Here is an 11,624-nt window from a genome sequence, read left to right as displayed (position 1 = left end):
GCTTTAAATTGAGTGTATGCGTAATTGCAGCGCAAAATAGAGTTAGACTTGTAGATCGTGTGTTGGACCTGCTTCCTGTCACATGTCCGTTACAGTAGAGTCATATGACTTCAGTCGATGAAAATGATAGCTGGATGCAGCCAGCTTAAACCTGTAGTGCTTGTTTTGATCTTGAATTTATGTTTTTACGCAAGTTGTCAACTGAACGAGCTGCAGGTAACACTTGGATTTGGCAATATTACAGCCGTGGTTTATACTAGAATAAGTAAATGACACAAACAGCTAGTTTTAGTTGGATTTTCCAGGGGATGACGGGAAATATTGTTGTTTACAACCTCTTTTTTCCCTTCGTAATGGTTTCTAATCGCAGGTATGTGAGCTCTGCAGCGGCGCGGTCCTGAACGGCACCGCAGTGGACCAGTTTTGCTCCTTGTCCGCTGGTCGGATAGACAGGCGCTGCTGCTTAAAACATGACAACACGTGCGACCCTGAACACATCATCGGGTAGGACTTCAATGACGCCTTCACTGTCTGTCGTAAACAAATTACATTTGAGTACACCTTGATAAATGGCTTGTGGATAACCTGATGGGGTAAAAGTAAAACAAATGTGTGTAACACCCGTATAAATGAATAAGTAAATAAAACAAAAAATGAGTAAATATATTTTTTCCCTCGATTTTAATTAAGTTAGCTGTACTTGTTTGTCTTGGTTTATCTTTGTCAATATGATAATTAGGAGGTAGGCTGCTAATAATGTACTCTTTGTCTCAGTGTAATACCAATGACATCGTGTGTAACTTAAATAGAAATCTTCATAATAAGGTTTTTTGTTGTTGTTTGTATCAGGTTGGATCTGTCCAATTGTTCACTAACTCACGTGGAGGATCTTCATGGAGCATCAAAAGCATTAATGATGTATGTACAGTTACTACAGTTTCATAACACTCAGTAACGTGTACAGGCAAAATATCTGAAGACTCAGTGACTCTGTGAGGGTATTGTTTTTAAGGCAAATAAGAAGACCTGTGCTCATCACCGCTGTACATGTTGATTCCATGTGATACATTTAGCACTGCTGCACTCGAGAGACGTACGTGGGCGATGCCTCAGAATGTTTTTAGCGTTGATGAGTTTCTTAAGCCTGGAAGTGAGGAAAGTTTCTATTCCGAGCAGCAAAGGACCTCAACTTTTCAACTACTCTGAGGAAAGAAGAATTCTTAGAGGAGGAAAAAAAAGAAATAGAGCAACTTTAGATTAACCCCACACAAGTACACAATTAGAGCTCTTCTAATAAAGGATTGTACGAACATGTCTTATTTGTTATTTATTATCAGTATCCATGCGGAACCATTTTGTTGTTGCCCTTTTTAACTTTAAAAACTCTCTTTTCAGAGACCTCTCACTCAATCCCATTGTCAACATCAGCGACACGGCATTTCAAGGATTTACTGAGTTAAAGTACTTGTAAGTATTCTGTCGCAAACACTGAACTGTGACAGCTGCTCCCGAGTATGAAGCATTATTTCTTTAAAAGTCCCATTTATTTTTGGGTGTCTGTAGGATTTTGCCACAACACATAGTTTGTCCAGGGGGCAACACTTCGTGGGAAAAGGTGGAGATCAAAGACGGAAACCGCCTTTGTAAAGACCAGAAAGATACGTGCAACCAGACTGGACAGCTGTGTAAGTTCCCATCTGACACTCTTCCATTGTGACACAGGGGATTTAAAAACAGCAGTAGCCTTCTGGTAATACTTGACAAGCGTTCATCTCGTAATTATTAACAATCCTCAGCCATTAACTGCCCCGAGAACTCCCTCTGCGCCCCTTACGGCCCCAGCTTCTTTGAGTGCAGCTGTGCGGTCAACTTTCATGGATACAAGTGTCTCCGAGAGGTCAGTTCTGCGAGCAGCTTCGAGTTAATCATTCGTGTTGGGTATTTCACTAGTTTAACATTGGTGAATCTTTTGCTCGTGTCTTTGTTGTCATTTGTCAATAGGGGGAGTTCCCCAGCCTCCTGGTGTTCGGGCCTCTCGGGGCGTTAACGGTCGTGGTCTCTTTCCTGCTGTGGGCCACGCAGAGACGGAAGGTCAAGTCAAAGTGAGGCTGAACTGCAATCCACTTCTTTTACCTGCAATGATCTACTGAGCTGAAACTGAAAGGGAAGATGCTGACACAAGAGTCTGAGATGACTCCAGACTTCTTTTAAAACATTGTTTGATTTAACTTTATTTTTATCTGTTTTAAATTGTTTTTACATTTTTGGCAATAATACCACTGTTACCATTATAATTCTATTTTTAAATGTAGTCGACTGACCACGAGACATTAACGAAATGTGTAAGAAAATTCTGAGAATTTGTTTGCTGTTAATTGTGCCAAACAAGCACTGAATGTGTGCGTTTACACGATGGCGCTACGTGTCCATATGCACATTAGAGGACATCTGTAGAATTCGGCAAATCGTTTACTTCATGTTGAACATGTACTTCACTCAGAGCAAAAAAGACAAGTCAGGTTCCCTCTATGAATCATGATGTGAATCATCAAAATTAAGATTTTGTGTTTGAAGTTCTATAACAAAAAAAAGTGAGACATTGAGTTTAACTAAAGGACTTCGGTATGTTATCGGTTTGCTGTTACCACATCTTGTGTGTTTCGACTCCGAGATGAAAGAAGCTAGTTTCACTTTTTCATTCAGGGTTCTAAAAATATTAATATATATATATATATATTGCTTTGCTTGAGTTACCATCATGAAAACATGCAAATACAAGCATTTGTAAATTTAAACACCCTTTGTGGACTCGTTTCTGGAAATGCGGCCTAATTAGTTAAGACATACGCTGTCATAAGCAGTCCTGGTATGTTCATTAGATAACAATGGAATATCAACTAGTGCATTAACTAATAAATGGCTACTTTCAAGGAAACTGTGTATCTGTGGATAACTTGATGTGTGCCAATATGAGATTTGAAGCGTGTGAGCACCATGTGTTGACTTTGCCTACATAACAATAAACAGTCTGACATCCTTTGCCAAAAAACAATATTTTACTACCGGGTTTATGTCTCACTTTATCTTGTTCAATTGATCCGGTCCCTAAAAACTAGCCAGAGGAATGTTATGGCTCTCAGAAGTTCTTCAGAGGTACTGTACTGCAGCTCGGAGAGTAATTAGGAAACCATTTCTGGCTAGTTTAAATTGCAATGAGTGCGTGTTGTGAACCACAGTGGAATTGTTCTGCTCTAAATACGGGCAATTAAATGCTCAGTTGTAAAGAAACCTTCACAACAAGGATCTAATAAAACATCTAGCCTTTACCCAGTATTAAAAAAAGACAGAACTACCCTCCTCCCCCAGAGGGAACGAATCTGTAATTATCCAATCCCATAAAAACACACATGGACTCTGTTTAAAAAAAGTCTTTGCCATTTCAGATATATATTTATTGCATGCTCAAAGCATGATATTTTGTGTTGTGTGCAAGCGTTCAAGCTCACAAACTTCCCCCATCAAAAAAAAATAATAAACAGAGAAACGGACTCTGAGCGGCAGGTCGTTCACTGGTCCACGTTTTTGACTCGGAGCACCACGGGGACCGAGGTGCACGGGATCATTCCCAGATCTGTGATGACCAAGTCCACGAAGTCCGGCGGCGTCACGTCATACACCAGGTTGAGCAGGCCAAGTGAGGGCACCTCCTGCCAGTGCTCCAGCTGGGTCTTCCCTTTACGCGTCACAATGAGCTCATCGGGATCATCTGGAACGCACAGATGGAGATTCACTCTCAGAGAGCAGCACTCGACGTGACATATTTACGGAACAATTCAACAAACCCAACCAGCCACCGACTATTTCTTTTTCCATACCTAGTTCATTGGACACGAAGGAATCCGTCTGCACCCTCTCACAAAACTTGTAGGTCTCACAACACACCAGCACAGGCACGTTAAAGGCTCGGGCCACCAGAGCTATCTGTGACGTCCCCACGCGGGACATGACGTACCCGTTGGCCAGCAGAGCGTGAGCACCAAGGAACACCTTGGATACCTGTGGAGGTCCAAGATCAAAGCTTTATTACGACATAAACACCAGAGAATTTCTTTTTTTATTTTGCTTTGGCTACTCTTTGGGTAAATATGAACACCTTTCTCCAACGTGTGAATGTACCTCTGGAAGAATGTAGGAGACGGCCGAGATGAGGACGTAGGTGCAGCTGATGCCTTTCTGGACGAGGCGCCTCAGGGCCTCCCGGCCCTCCAGTCGGGGCCGGCTGTCCACCACGATCACGCGGAACTTCCTTTTCTTCTCAAAAGCCTCGCACAAGATGTGGTTGACCAGCGACGAGCTGAGGCAGACATGGAAGAAGAGATGGCGGGTTTACGTTAAGAGAATGTGGAAGGAAGGTGGGAGCTTCACAGGCGAGGCAAGAAAAAGGGAAGAGAAAGTGTTAAGAGCGGTCTGGAGACACGAATGACATTTAAACTAAATGTTTTTCCTTGCATGTCCGCTTTAAGAGTCTTACCATCCATAAACTAAGATGACGTCATCGTCGCTGATCTTTTCTATGGAGTACTTGGCAATAGCTTTAGCAGCGAGGACGATCTTCTCATTAATGTAGCACTCGATACAGCCCAGCAGTTTGCTCTTTGCCTAAACAGAGGAGGAGAGAAATCATAAGGGAGGGGTAGATGGAAACTGTGTATCGGTAACATTAAGTCTATTGTATCTATGGAATATACAACAAGTGTGACAAGAACCTCTTCTTCTTTGCATTGACTAGGAATATTGGAGATCTCTTTCTTGATGTATTTGATTGCATTACCCATGCTGGCTGACAGAGGGCGACACTGATTCAAAAAACTGCGAGGAGAATAAGACAGAAGCAACAATTGTATGTGTTAAACAGTCAAATGTCATTTTTTTTTTTTTTTTCATGGAGTGACACATTTAGAGAACCGTAATAAAAATGCTGAGTAGGACTCTTTTTGGAACACTTGCTTGTACCTGATATAAGGTTTCAGCTTGTTGACCAAGTCTCTAGATAGCTCCTCATTTGGGGGCGTAGTATAGTCTCTTATTACCTGAAAAGGGGGAAGAAACATTGCTTTAGTTTGTTGACATTACATCAACCCACAACAAAATATTATGTGTTTTAACCGAACATTAGAGAACGTTGCTGGCTGCTAAAAAAAATCAGGTGCTGAGCTGCATTGCTGGATGGACAGCCAGGAGCTAAACTGCATCGCAAATGGGCCCTTGTGTTATTTGTCGCTGTCTAAAAAGGACAATGGAATGGTAATGCAGTCAGACCAAATAGTGCTTCGTACCTGTTTGAAGGCGTGCAGCAGGGCCACAGAGCGAGCGTTGGATCCTGCCACGATGCCCTGTGAATACTGGAGACCCAGGCGAACTATAGCGGGATGAATCACTGTGGAGGGAATGCTGCAGCAGACAAAAACAGTCAATAACAAGAAGGGAGATTTTAGATAATGGTATCGGCCAAACATTCCTACTGTACTATACAGTCAGTTTACCCGAGTTGCTGTGTTAGAGGGAGTTTGCGACTGTACTGGTGGAGATGAGAAAACAGGCTGACTTTGTAGCCGTAGTCCAACCGGAGTGGGATCTGAAATAAAGCAGATTACAGCCAAAAAAAAGAAAAATGTTGTGAGACTTGTTCATGTTTACCTTTGGCAACACAGGAAACCTTTTTATAATGTCTAATTTTGTTGTAAATACTCTCAAAGTACAAACAGAGCAGCATGGAGTGCAACCACAGACCTGCACAACAAACAACAAAACGATACATTTAACACGTTTTCAGCTCCTCAAACGAACACAAACCACCGACACAACCGCCTCTGTCTCAATAGACCAAACAACGCGGTTTGCACCCACAACTTCTCCAATTTACTGAGCGGCGCTTGGAGTACGACAACAATTACAGGTTAGCAAACAGAACTAGACGAATGTCAATGGCACACATTTAGATTTAAGAAAGCCAGACCTTGACATTTGTAGCAGCATTGCACCCTGGTGTCTGAAAGAAATGTTAGGTATGATCACATGCAGTTACAACTCGTTATCTGAGGCTGCAGCGAGTGACAAAACATGATCAACACACACACTGAAATTCAGCACGTGTTAGGATTGTTGGCGACGTCCTTGTTGTAAATACCCAAATATTAGAGAATCGTAACGAAAAGTTTCCCCAAATGGGGGCTTAGCCACTCTGCTATACGTATAGCATGGCCAGGTCATGCAAGACATTGTATGTAATTAGTAACATATTGAAATAAATTCTGTTTTATAATGGAAGTCAATGCATTACAGTCAAAATGGTCATCAGAGGAGGTGGCAGGAAATCCAGAATGAGCAAATTCAGAAGTTAGTTAGTAGTATAAATAAAAACTTACAGTTATGCTTGTAAGTGTCAGAGAAATATGTTATATTATATAGTAAACAAAACACTATATAGTGTGTTATTTGCAACGGGAGTTTGATTAAAACAACAACATAAAGTTCAGTGCCTGAGATTTAATCAAACACGCTAACACAAAGGGCGCTCCTAATTTTTAGTGACTGGCAGTGTATGCTCATTACGTCAAGGCAGACTGAGCTCAATCAGACAAAGCATGCTTTTTCAAGATTCTTTTAGAGATGACACATGAAGTTGCTAACCTGTTGTCTTTCCAATTTCTTTGCCAGTTTCTTTAAAACGTCCGGGTTGTCCACTTGGACATGTTCTGGGAGCCTCTTCACCACTGGAAACACACAGAACGTGTGACTTTCTCCACACTACATCATGTATAAATCACTTCTTATGCTGTCCTGCTGGCCACTACAGTACCTGGCTGCATCTCACTAGGCGGTGCTTTGGGTTTGCCCGTGGGGGCCGGCTGCCCCACGTCTCCCTTCTTGCCCTGTTTTGAGGATCTCTCGGCCTCTTGCCGAGCTCTCCTCTCCGCTTTCAAGTCTGCTTTACTCTTCGCTGGCTTGTCTGCCGGGGCAGGAGTTTCTGAGGCAGGCACGGGAACCGGTGCAGGAGCAGGCACTACAGAGGGAAGGTCACAGCTGTTAGAAAGAACATTTCCTTTACAAATAACACAGATGTAATCATTGGTGCTGCCTGATTGATATGCACCTTTCTGTGAGGGCTGTGTTGGAGGCTGGGGAGCTGAACTGACGGGCTTCTCTTCTTTCTTCTTCTTCTTTTCCCCTTCATGTGAAGCCGTGTCATCTTTTTTCTCTTTGTTTTTCTTCTGCTGTTTCTTCTCTTTCCTCAGCCGCTGCTTCTCCTCTTTGGTCAGCTCTTTGCCTTCAGTCTGTTCGGCACACATGTCATAGAGTGGGTTCAACGAAGACGTTACAATCGTCCCAAATAGGCAGCCTTAAACGAGGCTGTTGCAAAATTCAAGAACATACCAACCTTTGCGTGTGCAATGTCATCTGTATTGCAAAGTCCATCTGTAAAAACAACCAATGGATGGTTAAATTATTGCATTTAGGCTGTAATGACAGCAGCAGCCTTCATTTAGCTCCCAGTCCTGCAGTTGTGATGCTGTTAGCTGTCATACACTCATGCCATTTAACTTGCTAGGTTTGCAGCATGCTAACGAAAACAGTCATAGGACTGGTCGGCAACTATCCTCTGCATATAACAGGGACAATTTAAAACAGACAGGTTTAGTTATTCTGTTCGTTCAAAAAATACAATCGAAAAAATGATGCAATAACACGACTGCCTCCTGTCTCGCGCAATGGTACCGCTTGCAATGCTAACGTTAGCAGCACTAGCATAAGGGGGACATTAACTTTGCTACAAGACAAACCCAAAGACCACAAAACACGCGCCTTCAAGCGCGAGACATTTTGTCGCTGCGCACACCGTTAAGTTATCGAAATACCTGTAAACCGTTATAAAGTCCAGCTGTTACACACTCCCAAACTCACCTGTCACTCCACTGTCAGCCATGTTTACGATGCTGCTCAACTTCCTCTGCTGCTGCAGAAACTACCGCCCCGAAAAACGTACATCGCCCCCTTGTGGCTACGCGTAATACTGCTATCACTTTGATTCTTAGAGGCGTGTAAAATGACATAGCTTAATTCGATTTGATTACATTTATTATCATTAGTTATTTTGTTATAAGGGGTTGTTAGTTGTAAGCTTTAGTTGTATGTTACACCTCAGACGTTTGTACCAGCTTTCTGCTCACAATGACCAGACCACCTTGTTACAATTACTTATATTTATTTTTAATATATTGTTATGATTTATCCTCATTTTACTCATCATACATAGTTGTTTGCAACTTTCTATATAACTCATAATCTTTATTCATTCATCAGTAAATCTCACTGCATTACAAATTATTTTACAAATTCAACTACGGTATAGCCTTTGAATCATTATGATTTATTTATATTTCCCCTAAATCCCTTTGATTCTGATTACTGATTGATTGACAAAATACAGGCATGTCTACAGGGGTATCAGCCATGATTTAATAATTCTATTAAAAACATGAAAATTGTGTTGTATTTTAAATTCAGTAGGTAGATAGTTCTAAAATGTTGCTCCTTTAAATAGACACTGCTTTGTTGGCCTTCCACTGTTCCTGCAGTATTATCAGCAAATACACAAAACATCACTGAACATGATTCTTATCATTGTGGGAATCATGGAGGCAGTCCGTGGTTCTCAATCATCTGGTATAGACTCTGAACTGATATGTAATTTGACTTAAGAGATTTAAATACATTTTTAAAAAGAATCATACAAATAGATAAAAGAGGATGAAACATTTGTTTAAGAAGATTCAAGACAGATAATGACATTGTTGTAGTGTGTTCATTTGTTGTTTAAATCCCTATATCGCATTTATGTCATGAGGAGAGTATCTAAAAAAAAGGCTTCATATGAGATAGCTAGCCAAACGGCATTTATATGACAAGCGATTATTTTTATTCTTGTTTGTTTGTTTACTTGTTTGTGACAAAAATTAAGCAAATGAGCTGTTCCAAATTGAGCAATTTAATTTATAGAACTCTCAAATCAATTGATTTCTGCTGCTCTTTTTGAATATATATATATACTGAATCATATCACAAAATAATCCTAGAATTATGAATAAATGGAAAAGACATTAATATTATTATTATTATCATTATTACAATCACCAAGTCTCACTGAGTCTCATTTCCTTTTAAACAGGTCAAGTTTGACTTTTGGTGGAGGTATTTTTTGCTGAATAATGTATTGCGCATTCTGTATGATTCACCTATTAGTTGAGTTTTTGGTAGTGCATTAAAAAATGTTTTCATCAGACTTTAATTGTAAATATTTGAAGGGAATTCACACTTTTTATAGCACTCTCAAAAAACAAAAAAACTCAAACACACATACAGTTTAATATGGTATAGTGAAAACTGACTCTATGAATCAGTATTTTACATTCATTAAATGTTTTTGAGACTTTAGACATTGAGAAGAATTTTAATTCATCACTGTACGTTGTCATCAATCTTTTATTTGCTTTTTTTCAAACATCCATTGCCATACAGGAAACAAACAACAACAAAATACTGAAGAAAATAATCTAGCATTGTCAGTGGACTACCACCTCTAAAGTATGCAGCATACACCACATCGCCACTGTGTCTTTGATTCCACGCTGACTGAATTCACGACGCAGTAGCTGGTTGAAGGGGACCAAACCTCACAGAAACACCTGACTTGGTTCCGTTTGACCAGCCACAGCAAGGCGTGTTGCTTCAGCTGCAAGAGGCAGAGCGAGTGAGAGCAGGACGGGGCATGCAGTGAGGAGGGAGGAGAAGGGTAGAGGGTAGAGGACACAGAAAAAGAAGGAAATGAGGGAGGAGAAGGTGTGAAAATAAAAGGTGGACGTCATCTGCGAGCGATCAGGCGGTCATGTCCTCTTCAGCCTTACCTGATGAAACAGAGAGAGAAAAACGACATCATCACCGAGTCTTTACTGACACATCCTAGTTACAACACAGAAACAAGTGTCACCATGGGACCAAGCAGATAGTTCCTATTTAGAGGTTTGGGAACCCTGACAGCCGGTGACATCGCCCTATTTCCTTCCAAATCCAGCCTGCAGGAGCAAACCTTCACCCTCAGTGACAGCTCCACATCTCTGCCCTCCCCCTCTTCCTTTTTTGAGAGTCCTGCGGTTGCTATAATGGGTGACAGCTGTGGTCTGTCAATCCTCCATGACTGTCAGCCGTTGGGGAAGGGCAGGAATTTTTTCAAGAAGTCCCTGAGACCCGATCATCGGCGCTGAGGGTAATACTAACTGTGCCTGGGCTGAAGGAGAGGGAGCAGACCTTTCACCTGTTGTGTCCTGCCACACATAACCACACATGCTCATGAACCCTGACATCCCCCTCCCATCTCATAAAACAGACAAAGGAGCACTCAGGCAATCATGCTGAACGAAGCTCCATCTTTTATAACTGTCATTCAATTTAAAAAAATAGACGTTAAGTAAAAAAATAGGAGCAGTGTGTCTCTTCTTCCCAGTGTGGTCGGTGCTCAAAACCCCTTGAAACCACACACTTCCTTACATTCCATAAGTGGTGCATTAATATGGCGATATAAGGAAGCATGTCCTCGCAAGGGGCAACAACTGGAATCACCGCTCCTCGGACACAAAGCACCCTTTCATAGTCAGAGTTGCAGAGTAGCAGGAACAACCGGCTTAAGAATGGTTAACTGTGACAGCGCGCGCAGGGAGGATGGGGCTCAAGAGACACGTTCATCTGCGCCACAAAAATCTAAAGTTCAGTTTGACAGAAGGGGAAATTTCAAGTTGAATAGCTGTTGAAAGTGTGGCTTATTTGAGATTCATTGTCCTAATGTTGTTGTCTAATACAAGCAAAAAGTAGGGCCTTCTGATACTAAAATAAAAAAAGATTAACTACATTGTTTGTCCCTGACAGTAAGTCTTAATACTGCTAAATACCAGCCCATGCAGCTCTTTGATGGGTAATGCCAATGTAATGATGCTTAAATCCCTTGTGATAAATAACTCTAAAGGGCGAGGCAAAAGACTTCCAGCACACAAAGGTCACAATCTGTACTATTTCCTAAACATTGTGCCATGCCAAGTCGTGTTGATCCCAACAACTGTGCGATCATGTCCTTTTTAAAGAGCAGAAACAGTAAGAAGTCAATGTTGAAAGGAATCATATTTGAAACGAATTGAAAATATGTTTTACTCACCTTATTAACTGAGTTCTGTTGCGTCTCCTCTCGTGGTTTTCTGTGCTGAGCGGCTTGAGGCCACATTGGGTTCAATAAGCTTCTCCTACACTGTCTTGTGGTGACGTCCTCGATAAACTAACCACTGCTATGTCAACCAGCTCCAAACCAAATGGCCATTGGAAAAGACTTGCCCTTTTTTCTTTGATTAGACTGCGATGAGAATTTCCTGTATTACACCTCAGCTTCCCCTCACCTGACAAAGGTGTCAGCCTCTGTGTGTCGCATCTATCGTAAAACTTACAGAAAAACATCTGACGACTGGTTTGACGCCTGATTTTACTCACATGGTGCTGTCACTGTATTGCCCATTTGTTGATGTCAA

At 41.4% G+C, this 11,624-nt stretch overlaps 2 protein-coding genes across 2 annotated transcripts; one reads left to right on the top strand and one right to left on the bottom strand.

Annotated features, from left to right (window-relative positions):
* The first annotated feature begins 109 nt into the window (after positions 1 to 109).
* Positions 110 to 2,963, top strand: atraid (all-trans retinoic acid-induced differentiation factor). The gene is made up of 7 exons (XM_079180031.1): positions 110 to 216; positions 371 to 504; positions 850 to 918; positions 1,396 to 1,467; positions 1,564 to 1,685; positions 1,797 to 1,897; positions 2,002 to 2,963. The coding sequence occupies exons 1-7, from the start codon at positions 118 to 120 to the stop codon at positions 2,104 to 2,106; spliced, it is 702 nt and encodes a 233-aa protein (XP_079036157.1). The 5' UTR covers positions 110 to 117; the 3' UTR covers positions 2,107 to 2,963.
* Positions 2,964 to 3,427: 464 nt separating this feature from the next.
* On the bottom strand, positions 3,428 to 8,012 carry eif2b4 (eukaryotic translation initiation factor 2B, subunit 4 delta). Its single transcript, XM_079180641.1, has 13 exons — positions 7,963 to 8,012; positions 7,439 to 7,476; positions 7,154 to 7,334; positions 6,860 to 7,063; positions 6,691 to 6,773; positions 5,544 to 5,635; positions 5,337 to 5,451; positions 5,014 to 5,090; positions 4,767 to 4,869; positions 4,532 to 4,659; positions 4,177 to 4,354; positions 3,876 to 4,056; positions 3,428 to 3,766 (listed from the first exon to the last, which is right to left on the bottom strand). The coding sequence occupies exons 1-13, from the start codon at positions 7,982 to 7,984 to the stop codon at positions 3,567 to 3,569; spliced, it is 1,602 nt and encodes a 533-aa protein (XP_079036767.1). The 5' UTR covers positions 7,985 to 8,012; the 3' UTR covers positions 3,428 to 3,566.
* Positions 8,013 to 11,624: the final 3,612 nt, after the last annotated feature.

The sequence above is a fragment of the Pholis gunnellus genome (genome assembly GCF_910591455.1).
Source record: "Pholis gunnellus genome assembly, chromosome: 19".
In the NCBI taxonomy this organism is placed as follows: Eukaryota; Metazoa; Chordata; class Actinopteri; order Perciformes; family Pholidae; genus Pholis; species Pholis gunnellus.
Note: the sequence above shows the minus strand (reverse complement) of the source record. Positions and strands in the feature narration are given on the sequence as shown.